Source organism: Panthera pardus, unplaced genomic scaffold (genome assembly GCF_024362965.1).
Source record: "Panthera pardus isolate Hobbes unplaced genomic scaffold, ASM2436296v1 HiC_scaffold_27, whole genome shotgun sequence".
Taxonomy (NCBI): domain Eukaryota; kingdom Metazoa; phylum Chordata; class Mammalia; order Carnivora; family Felidae; genus Panthera; species Panthera pardus.
The window spans coordinates 1,010,556-1,023,326 of record NW_026526843.1 but is presented as its reverse complement, the minus strand read 5'-3'; the positions used below and the strand labels follow the sequence as shown (position 1 = coordinate 1,023,326).

General features: G+C 35.2%; 1 protein-coding gene across 1 annotated transcript in view; it reads left to right on the top strand.

Moving 5' to 3' along the window:
* Window positions 1–12,771, top strand: part of BRCC3 (BRCA1/BRCA2-containing complex subunit 3) — a 63,123-nt gene that overhangs the window by 12,097 nt on the left and 38,255 nt on the right. The window contains exons 6-7 of the mRNA XM_019439368.2: window positions 703–791; window positions 2,321–2,376. Of these exons, the coding sequence (XP_019294913.1) occupies window positions 703–791; window positions 2,321–2,376 (145 nt within the window). The remainder of the gene's footprint in view (window positions 1–702; window positions 792–2,320; window positions 2,377–12,771) is intronic.

Below are 12,771 nucleotides of genomic sequence, written 5' to 3'. Positions count from 1 at the left end.
AATGGAACAATATAGTGACAGTTTCTGCTGGTTTGGGCCTTATGATTTTGTGGGGAAAAAACAGTTAAAGTGCTAAAGGGAAAACAAAGAGTAACAACAATAAAGAAGAAATATAGAACATTTGTACCAGCAAAGTTTTAAAAATGTTTATTTATTTTGAGAGAGAGAGAGCAGGAAAGGGGCAGAGAGAGAGTCCTAAGCAGGCTCTGAGCTATCAGCTCACAGCCCAACGTGGGGCTCAATCTTACAAACCATGAGATTATGACCTGAGGCGAAGTTGGACAATTAACCGACTGAGCCACCCAGGTGCCCCAATACCTAATGTTTTGTATCCTTCATAAGAATTATGCCTGTAAGAATTTCCTCCATAATAGTTCTACACTTCCATTCTTTATTGTCAAGTTTAATACATTCACTTCCCTAGAAGATGTCCATCAAAAGGATTATTCCAGGAGACTTTGCCTTTTTCCGGGGCTTTTCTTTCTCTCTGAGTCCCCTGGAAGAGATTATCAACTTTTGGGGGGCTAATTGAAGAGTCATTAATCTAATTTCTCTTATTTAATTGCAAACTTCCTAGAGTACTCTTCATTCACCTAGTAAAGTGTTCTGAATCTTGAGAGGACTGTGTGCTACCATTATCTTTAAATCTTCATATTTGTGAGATACAGCTTATTGACAGCAGATTTTTATCTTTATTCGCAGATGTTCGTACACAAGCTATGTACCAGATGATGGATCAAGGCTTTGTAGGACTTATTTTTTCCTGCTTCATAGAAGATAAAAACACAAAGGTATATTTGTGTGTGTGTGTGTGTGTGTGTGTGTGTGTGTGTGTGTGTGCAAGTGTGTGTGTAAAAACACACACACAGAATAGAGAAAAATCTTTTTGCAATTTTAATAGGGTGGCCAGGGAAGGTTTCAATGAGAAGGGTCATTGAGTCAGGACCTGAAGAAAGTGAGGGAGCAAGTCTTGTGGATTTCTTGGGGGAAGAGCGTTCCAGGCAGAGGAAATAGCCAGTGCAAAGACCCTGAGGTGAGTGCGGCATGTTCAGGGGACATCAAGGAAGTCAGTGTGGCTGCAGCAGAGTGAGGAAGACCATGACCATATGTTCCAGTTTGCCTCTGTCAGTCCCAGTTTGACCCCACGATCCCAGTCTCCTATTTAGTTCACACCTTTCCTTCTTGGAAGTGTCCTGGTTTGGATAGTGACTCATTCGGTCATTCTGCAGTGAAGTCTGAAAGATAATGGGGCCAGATCTTAAGAGGCCTTTGATTTCACTCTGAGTTGGGAAGCCACTAGGGGGTGACTTTATGTTGTAATGGGATCTCTCTGGCTACTGTGTTGATAGTTGACTGGACGGTGGGTGTGGGCGGTGCAGGGGGAGGGAGGGAGTGTGGAATCCATGTCGTCTGTGAGACCAGGTAGGAAGATGCTGTAGTAGTCTAGGCAAGAGGTGATGGAGGTTTGCCCATGGGGGTAGGAGTGGAGGTAATGAAAAGTGGCCAGATTCTGCAAACATGTCCATGGCTAATAATAGTAACAAATGCTGCCATTTATCACCTATTGTATGGTGCCTGCTTGTTAGGTGTTTTACATAAACATGCTCTAACCTTGACAATAGGTCTATGAGGACTATTATTATGTGTATGGATGAGCCAAGCTCGGAGAAGCTCAGTCAGTGGCTAGTCTTGCTAGTCTGTCTAGAGTGTTTCTTTTTGAATTTTAGATTCGTAGGCTTGACCATGTGTCAGTTCAAACAAAAAGAAAATTACTATTTAATATTGTAGGAATGAATTTTGCCAAGACTATCAAATGTGTTGTGTCCTTTAGTATATTAATTACATTGTCAGAATCTGTATTAATAATGAATATTCTTCATAAAATCACCCTTTTCCAGAAACATTAAAGTAACTTGAACTTTATACTTCATATGAAATGACTTTGGCTTTGTCATCATAAATTTATTTGTTGTCATTATAAATAGTTGAATAAGTTTGTCAGCTTCCAACAAAGCAGTTTGAGTGCTCTAGTTTTCCGTTTCTTGGTTCTCATGTTTATAAGTAGTTCTCTGCTGTCACATGAATGCATGTTCATGTTCATGTTGACTGAGTACACGATCCTGTATAGAAATTGATCGATGGCATATTCCATCTTCGGAAAGCCGTTTAACGCTCCTCTTCTGAGGGTCTGTGGATACCGCTCATGTAAGGATAGGAGTTTTAGGTTTGAATCTACTAAATTGCTATACCTGTTTCAATATTAATCCTTTTTCTGTGTGATCTTTCTGTTTCTTTCTCTTCCTTTTTCTTTTGTTTTTAGACTGGCCGGGTACTCTACACTTGCTTTCAATCCATACAGGCCCAAAAGAGCTCAGAGTAAGTATCACAAACATGTATGTATGTATTGGTGGGTTAATTTTCATTCCGGGGAATTGATTGTTTAGTTTAATTTTATTTCTCTCACTAATAAGACACTAATAATTCTATAAATCTACTTATACCCATTAACATCTCTGTGAGGTGTTAGAATCTCTTTAGCATCTTGGGTTTTAGGGATCTAGAATGCTAGGATCATATAAAAAGTCTCTTCATTGCAATTACATCATGAGAGCCCTGTCCCACTTTTCCTTTCCTGAAGTTATTCGAAAATGAGTTACTACTTTTCCTTCCTCTTGTAAATTGTAAAACAAAGACTGAGTATGCAAACTATTATAGATTTCTTGTCTTTGCTGAAAGCCATAAACTTGCTTTCAGAATTACAGTATTTTATTTAAATGCTTGCATAGGTTAGTTCCTCATTTTAATTCAATTCAGCCTGAATTAGCAAATCTTAATACAATATGTACTATATGCCAAGCACTGTGGTACACACTGAGGATGCAGAGATGGAAGCCAAGTTCATCATCTAATTGGGAGACAGAAGTAGACAGTCTTACATTTTTTTTCTTATATTTGTCAACGTGTTGTTATAGCATTGTTTGAAAGAGCAAAGAATTGGACAAAGTAGATGTAAGTATGGAACCAAGGAAATAAATTATGATGCATCTAAATAATGGAATAATAAGCCATTAACAAATATGAGGAAGGTCAGGAGTAATACAGAAATATCTGCAATATACATTATTAAATAAAAAAGATAAGGTACAAGAATAGCATGGAGAGCCTGCCACTATTTGTGTAAGGGTATGGGAGAGGAGTATATATACACCAGCGCACTTGCTTGTAAATATATCAGATATCTGGAAGGAAACATGTCAGTCACCTCAGCAAAGAGGAAGTGGGAATGAAGGAGACTTCATTGGACCCTTCACTTAGCATACAGAAGTGTTACTTAGTCAAGAAAATTTAATTACAATTTTTTTATCAAAGTAATAGATGCATATGCATAAAAATATCAAATGGTACAGAAGAACTTATTATAATAGTCTCCCTCCTGAGAAGGAGCCACTTTCTCCTAATTTTGTTTTTAGTCTTGATGTTTGTTTTGATATATCTAAATAATATGCTTTTCATACTCTTTCTTGATTTATTACTATTAGATATTATCTGTTCTTATTAAGTTATCTTGCAGTCACAAGTGAGGATTTAGCCCCATTTCCATTTTCCCCAATGTAGTCATATTACTACTTTTTGTTCTTCTGTTGGTTACTATTCTAATCATGAAGTTTGTCCCTTTATTTACTCTGTCAACAATAGACAATATCTTTTGGCTCCCTATTGTTACTTGTAGTTTTACCATAAACCTTTGTATTTTCACAGTTGCAAACATCTATGTTCTGTGTTGTAACCATAATTGCATTTTCTGTGCTTTCTCTACTGTTGACTCTAAGAGTATAAAATAAAGTGTCTATATTATTATGATTAGGTAAATATTCTTCCATGTACAACCAAGCGATGCAAAGTAGTATGATTCCATTTCCTTTCTTGTATAGTTTTTTGCTTTTTCATAGATTTTTGAATGGCTTCCCTCCTAATTTTTCTGCCTTTAACACCTCACTGAGTTCCAATTTGTTAGGACTAATATAAAAATCTTTGGAATCCCTGCTTTTGCTAGGATTATTCCCTGAAGCCCTCCATCTTCCTACCTTAGCCAAGGCTTATCCTGGGACTTTTGTTCATTATTCTCCTTGGTGAGATCCATTGTTGTCTGGATTTCATGTCATCTTTCTTGGCTACTCTTTCTAAGAAAGGTATGCATTTGAGTCTTTTGCCAGTGTAATGCTTGTTCTTTTACAGGGGACTTTTTTTTTTCTCTGACAGCTTTTAGGAGCTTCTGTATTCTTGATGTTGTGGAATTTTCTGTGATATATCCAGAGTGTGGATATTCTATGATTCAAACTGTTGGACACTGTCAGTCAGGCAGTACTTGTCCTGCAAGTAGGGGAAGTTCTCTCCTATTGTTTTCTTTTGTATCCCCAGATATAACCATGTATACCCAGTTCCTGGGAGGAGAAAATATTATTTACAATTCAGTGCCATCCCATAATTTAAAATTTCTTCAAGTGTAAATCAGTCTTTGGGGGATAATTTCTCATTCTTTCAGTTACTTCTCTTTCTCTCCATTTTGACTCTAGATGGCATTTGAAGTATTGGGAAAGAGAAGTAAATGCACTTATGCTATAGGTAAAGGAGACTTCCTGGTCTCATACTGGTTTTGGGAATCAGGGCATGAATCCTTCTATTCGTGATTAATGTTCACCTTCATTTATGCAATGTATTCCTCCTCTCTCATGGACTTGAAGCCCCAACATAAGGAGATACCTTAACAGCTTCCTCTCCTATGACTTCCTTTCTTTATTCTTTGATAATTCCTTCCCCTATTAGTCAGATACTAAAGCTCCTAGATTGTCAAAAGAACTCTTTTAATTCCTATTTTCTCTTTTTTTGTTGTTCTGATTTCTCAGGTATATTTGCGATTTTATCTTCCAACCCTTGCATTTTAGCAATTTAATATTTTTAACTTCTGAGAGATTTTTCTTTATTTAGTGGTTATCCCTATTTCACAGTATCCTATTCTTGCTTTATTGATATATTGAAGTGTTAAATTTTCTTCTGTTTTTTTTTTTGTTTTTTCAGTTTCTGTTTATTTTTTATTATATTTGATATATTCTATAAACATTTTATGATTTATATTTTTAAATCTTGCTTTTCATCCTCTTTTAATAACAAGGCAACATAACATGAGTGATAGCTCATTATTTGTGGCCTTAGCTTGTCAATAGGAAGCTTCATTTTAGGGTGAGTGGGTTCAGAGCCAGCCATTTTTCTGGTGGATCACTTTTAGGTATCTTGCTCTGGGATATCAATTTTAACAATTACCACAATCCCAGGCAGTTTCTTCTATTAGGAGAATTCTTGCTGCTGCTACTGCTGCTGCTGCTGCTATTGCTGCTAATGATGATGATGATGATGATGATGATGATGATGATGATGATTTTGGCTTAAGAATGGAAGCCTACTTACTAGGTATTTTGTGTATACTGAGTGCCAATTGTGGAAGAGCACAAAAGGGGAGTAACTAGAGTCCCAAATTTCTGGCAGGAAGACCAAAAGGGTAGCTTCCAGGAAATTACACAAAGGTAGGAGTATGTTAAAGCCAACTTCATAAAGTTGTTTATAAATTTCTGGGCCCACTCGTGAGCCATGTGTGCATGGACCTGATCTTAATTAGCATAAATGAAAACTGGATTAACTGGTAGACCACCACATTGGTCCCATGCTAACCACTGGGTGGCAAACATGCAGGAAAGACCTGAAGAGCACTAGAAAGGCTCTGAAAATTGAACTGACATTGGAACCACAGCCCACTGTGGAAATTTCAACCCGAACTTAACTAGGCAGGTGCCCTGCTAAAACAAAAACAACATTCTCTGTAGACTATAAACAAGACCCAGTGTATCATTTAAAAAATATTCAAAATACGCAGGATGCAATTCAGAATTATTTGGCATGTGAAGAACCACAAAAGCCTCAACTTGGATAGAAAATGATAATCAACAGATGTCAACACTGAGATGACAGTGATGTAGGATTGATCTGGTAAACACTTTAAAGCAACTAGTATAAAAATGTTTTTGAAAATCACAACTTCTGCAACAAATGTTTAAGTAGAAAGTCTCAGCAAACAAATGCAAGACCTAAAGAAGCAAGCAGTCGCTGAAATATAAGACTCACTGGATGCACTTGATAGCACAATGGAGATGATAGAGGAAAGAGTAAACATTGATGATAGATCAGTAGAAACTATCCAGTCTGAATAAGAGAAGAAAAAGATATTGACTAAAGTGAATAGAGAGAATGATATCAACAAAAATGGCAGAGTAGGAAACTTCAAATGTTCTCCACGAAAGCAGCAAATAATCTGGCAAAAGCTGTCAGAATCAACTTTATTGGAACTGTAGAAACTAATCAAAGCTTTATAGGAACCAGGCAAATGCTTAAGGAAAAACATCACAGTCTCACATTTAAGGAAATCTCTGTTGAGTCACTTGATGTCCACTAAGCTAACAGGACAGAAGTCTCAGTGGCTACACATAACAAAGATCGTGTAAAATTACTTCAAGAAAGTTATTAAACACACAAAATAAGATAAAATAAGCAGCAACAATAAACCCTGGGGAGGGTGTAGAATCTGATTTCCACAGTTACCACATTATAATATTCAAAACGTCCAGTTTTAAAAACAAAAAAGGCATTCAAAGAAACAAATTTTGGGCCATAAACAGGAAAAAAAGGAATTAATAAAAACATTCCTGAAGGAAACCCAGACATTAGATTTACTAGACAAAAAGATTTTTAATCAACTGTTTAAAATATCGTCAAAAAGCTAAAAGGAAACCATGTACAAAGAACTAAAGGAAACCATGAGAATGTCAGAGGATATCAAACAGAATATTGATGATGAGATAAATTATAAAGAGGAACCAAATAGGAGTTCTGGAATGAGAAGTACAGTAACTGAAATGAAAAATTCAATAGGTTCCATAGCAGATTTGAGAAGACAAAAAGAAAGAATCAATTGAGATTACTGTCTGAGGAGCAGAAAGTAAAAAGAATGAAGAAAATTGAACAGAGCCTAAGAGACCCACGGGACACCTTAAAACATTATAAATATACTCAAATAGGAGTCTCAGAACAAGATGAGAGAAAGGAGCAGAAAATATACATGAAGGAATAATGGTCAAAAACTTCCCAAATTTAATAAAAAGCATGAATCTACACACTTAAGAGTCTCAAAGGATTCCAAACAGGAAAAACTCAAGGAGATTGGCATTGAGACATATTATAATCAAAGTGTTGGAAGCCAAAGGCAAAGAGAGAATCTGGAAAGCAAGAGAGAAGTGACTCTTACATACAAGGGATTCTTTTTTAAAAAAAATGTTAATGTTTATTTTTTGAGAGAGAGAGAGAGAGAGAGAGAGAGAGACAGAGCATGAGCAAGGGAGGGGCAGAGGGAGAGAGGGAGACACAGAATCTGAAGCAGGCTCTAGGTTCCGAGCCGTCAGCACAGAGCCCGACGTGGGGCTCAAACCCATAAACCCTGAGATCATGACCTGAGCTGAAGTTGGATACATAACTGACTGAGCCACCCAGGTGCCCCATACAAGGGATTCTTAATAAGATTGAGAGGCAATTTATCATCAGAAACCAGGGAGGCCAGAAGGTAGTGGGATGACATAGTCTAATATGCTGATAGAAAAAAAAAACAACAACAAAACTACCAAGTAAGAATTCTGTATCTGGCAAAATTATCCTCTTAAAGTGAAAGAGAAATTGACATTCCCAGGTAAACAAAAACAGAGTATTTTTACTAGTAGGTCTGCCTTATAGGAATTGCTCAAGTGAGGCCTTCAGGCTAAAATAAAAGAACACTTAAAGGTTAACTAACTTGGATTTAAATTAAACAGTAAAATAAAGTAAAATGAAAGGACACTTGACAGTAACTTGAATCCACACAAAGAAATAAAGAATAGCCGAAAGATAACTACATAGTTTGATATAAACATCAGTATTAATGTATTAATTTTCACTTTGAAACCTCTGTTTTTATCCCTATAGGATTTAAAAGGTAATTACATAAAGCAACATTTACTAATCAGTTGATAGACAATATGTATAAAGAATTTTTAATAATTTTTAATAATAACATAAAAGGATGGGAATAGAGCTAGATAAGAGCATTGTGTATATGATTGAAACTTAAGTTGGTATTGATTTCAATTAGGTTGTCAGAAAATAGGTTAATTGTAATTTCCAGGGCAACCATTGAGGAAATGTCTTTCTAATACAAAAGAAGGCAGTAATGGAGGTATTGAGGAGCAAAAAAATACATGACATATAGAAAACAAATAGCAAAATGGCAGAACTCTTAATAATTATGCTAAGTATAAATATAAATAAACTCTCCAATTGAAAGACAACAGTTGTCAGAATGGATAAAAGAAAAATAACTATCTACAGATGACTCACTTTAGATCCAAAGGCAAAAGTAGTTTGAAAGTAAAAGAATGGGAAACTATATATGCAAATAGTAGTAATCAAAGAGAGCTGGAGTACCTTTGCTAATATCAGACAAAGTAGACTTTAAGATAAAAATTGTTATGAGACAAAGGAGGACATTACATAACAATAAAAGTGTCAGTCCAACAAGATGATAAAACAATTATAAATGTATATACACCTGACAAAAGGGTCCCAAAATATATCATGTAAACATTGACAGAACTAAAGGGAGAAGTAGATGGCTCAGCAATAGAACAACCAGAAAAAAAAAATAATGAAACAGAACACTTGAACAACACTATAAACCAACTACACCTGACAGACCTATGTAGAATACTCCACCAAATAGTAGCTGAAAACACATTCTTTTCAAGTACACATGGGATGCTCTCCACAGTTAAACTGCATGTTAGTCCACAAAGCAAGTCTCAATACATTGTAAAAGATTGAAATCATACAAAGCATCTTCTACAAAAATAGAATGAAATCTGAAATCAGCTACATAAGGAAATGTGGAAATTTCACATATATTTGGAAATTAAATATTCTTAAGCAACCAATGGGATAAAGAAAACATTGCAAAGAAATTAGAAAATACTTTGAAAAGAAAATCACAGCATACCAAAATGTATGGGATGCACAAAAAGCAGTACTGAGAAGGAAATGTATAGCTGTATAATAAAAAAGAAATCAGCCAGGAATTCCTGGCTGACTCAGTCAGTAGAGCATGTGACTCTTGATCTTGGGGTTGTGAGTTTGAGCTCCATTTTAGGTGTAGAGATTACTTAAAAAATAAAATTAAAATTAAAACAATAATAAGAAATACCTCAAGTCATTAACCTCACTTTACACTTTAAGGACAAAGTGTAACCTAAATACAAAGCAATTAGAAGGAAGGAAATCATAAATGTTAAAGTTGAAGACAAGGTAAGGAATAGAAAAACAGTAGATAAAATCAAATAAACCAAAAGTTCTTTGAAAAGATCAACAAAATTGACATATCTTTAGCTAGATTGAAAAAGAAAAATGAGAGAAAACACAAATAACTAAAATCTGAAATAAAAGCAGGCTACCACTACTGACCTTCCAGAAATAAAAAGGATTATAAGGTAAAACTGAACAATTGCATGGCAACAAATTAGATAGCCTAAATAAAATGGACACATTCCTAGAAATACACAAATTGCCAAAACTGGCTCAAAAAGAAAGAAAACTAGAGCAGACTTATAAAAAATAGATTGAATCAGTAGTCAAAAACCTCCTGAGAAAGAAAACTCCCAAGACCAGATGACTACACTGGTTAATTCTGCCACACACTGAAAAAGAATGAACACTAATCCTTCTCAAAGTCTTCCAAAAAATAGGAGAGAGTACTTCTCACTCATTCTTTGAGTCCAGCATTACCCTGATACCAAAGCGAGACAAAGATATCACAATAAAAAAGAAAGAAAAAAATTACAAAGCAATATTCCTTCTGAATACAGACACAAAAATTTTCAGGGAAGTATTAGCAAACTGAATCTAACAGCAGATTAGAAGGATTATATACCATGACCAAGTGGGATTTATCCCAGACATACAAGCAAGTTTTTTTCATGTTTATTTTTGAGAGAGAAGAGAAAGGATGTGCACAAGCAGGGGAGGGGCAGAGGGAGGGAGACAGAGGATCTGAAGTGGGCTCTGCACTGTCAGTAGAGAGCCCAATGTGGGGCTCGAACCCACCAACCGTGAGGTCATGACCTGAGCCAATGTTAGTTGCTTAACTGACTGAGCCACCCAGGTATCCTACAAGCAAATTTTAACATAAAGTCAATTAATATATATGAAGGAAAAAAACCCACATGATTATCTCAGTTGGTGCAGAAAAGGTATTTGACAGATTCCAACACAGTTTCATAATAAAAACACTCAAAAAACTAGGAATTTAGAGGATACTCCTCAATATTTATGGACATTTAAGAAGACTCACAGCTAGGGGTGATTGGGTGGCTCATTCGGTTGAATGTCTGACTCTTGATTTCAGCTCAGGTCATGATCTCATGGTGGTGAGCTCAACCCTGCCTTGGGCTCCGTACTGGGCATGGAACCTGCTTAAGATTCTCTCTCTCTCTCTCTCTCTCTCTCTCTCTCTCTCTCTCTCTCTCTCTCTCTCTCAGAAAACAAAAAGCCTACAGCTAACATTTTACTCAGTAGTGAAAGAGCGAAACTTCCTAAGATCAGGAACAAGAAAAGTTGCCCACTTTCACCACTGCTATTCACCACTGTACTGGTAGTTCTAGCCAAGACAATTAAACAAAAGAAAAGGCATCCAAGTTGAAATAAGAAGTAAAACTATCTGTATTTGAAGATGACTTGACTATATATATATATATATATATATATATATATATATATATATATATATATATGTAATCAATCCCATACAAGTCCCCCAAAGGTATTAGAGATAATAAAAAAATTCAGGAAAGCTGTAGTGTTCAAAATCAATATATAAAAATCAGTCGTATTTCTGTACACCAGCAAGCAACAATCCAAAAAGGAAATTAAGGAAAAAATTCCGTTTACAGTAGCATCCAAAATAATAAAATACTCAGGACAACATTTATCCAAGGAAGAGGGAGACTTGTAAAGTTAAAAATAGAATACACTGCTGAAAGAAATTAAAGAACACCTGAATAAATCAAAAGGCATCCCATGTTCATAGACTGGAAGATTGAATATCATTAAGGTGACAATACTTCCCAAAGAGACCAACATATTCAATACAATACCTATTAAAATTCTAATGGCCCTTTTTACAGAAATTGGAAGAGATGATCCTAAAATTTATATAATATTGAAAAAGAACAGAGTTGGAGGAATCACACTTCAGATTTCAAAACTTGCTACAAAGCTTCAGTAACCAAAACACTGTAGATCTGGCATAAGTATAGACCTATAAATCAGTGGAATAGAGTAGAGTCCAGAAGTAAGCCTGTATACCTATGGCCAATTGATTTTCAATAAGGGTGCCAATGTGATTTGATGAGGAAAGAATAGTCTGTTCAACAAGTGGTGCTGGGGCAACTGGATATCCATATCTAGTATAAACAAAAAATAACTTAAAATAGATCAATGACCTAAATAGAAGAGCTGAAACCATAAAACACTTATAGAAAACATAGGGGTAAATCAATACATTAGATTTTAGATGAAATCTTAGATATGACACCAAAGGCATGAGTAACAAAAGAAAACATCAAGTGGATTGAAAAAAATTAAAAACTCTTGTGCCTCAAAAGACATTATCAAGAAAGTGAAAAGACAAGCTACAGAATAGGAGAAAATATTTGCAAGTCATATCTATTATGGCTCTACCATTCAGAGTATGTAAGGAAGTCTTACAACTCAACATCAAAATGACAAACAACCAAACTTAAAAATGGGCAAAATATTTGAAAAGACCTTTCTGAAGAGGATGTACAAATGGCTAGCAAGTACATGATAAAATGTTCAACATCATTAGTCATTTGGAAAATGCAAATCAAGACTAAAATGGGATAGCATCTCACATTTGGCTAAGTTGAGCATAATTTTTTAAATGGAAAATAAGTTGGCAAAGGTGTGGAGAAATTGGAACCTTCAGATGTTGCTGGTCAGAATATAAAATATGGCCACTGTGGAAAAGTTTGGTGGTTTTTCAAAAAGTTAAAAATAGAATTATCTTATGACCGAGTAATTGTATTCCTAGGTACATACCTAAAGGAATTAAAAGCGTACACTCAAATATATGCATCGACATGAATATTCATAGCAGCAGTATTCACAATAGCTACGAGATGGAAACAACCCAAATGTTCATCAACTGATGAATGAATAAGCTAAATATGGTACAGTTTTCCCTTGAACAGCATGTGGATTAAGGGTGCCAACTCCCCGTGCAGTAAAAAATTCATGTATAACTTTTGATTCCCCAAAACTTAACTCCTAATAGCCTACTATTGACAAGAAATCTTACTGATAACATAAAGTCAATTAACACATGTATATATATTATATACTGTATTCTTACAGTAAAGTAAGCTATGGAAAAGAAATTGTTAATAAAATCATAAGAAAGAGAAAATGCATTTATAATACTGTAGTGTTTTTATAAGAAAAAAATCCTTATATAAGTGTATCAACACAGTTCAAACCCATGTTGTTTAAGGGTCAACTGTATATCCATTCAAAGGAATGGATAGATTCAATGGAATGTTACTCATCCATAGAAAAGGAATGAAGTGCTGA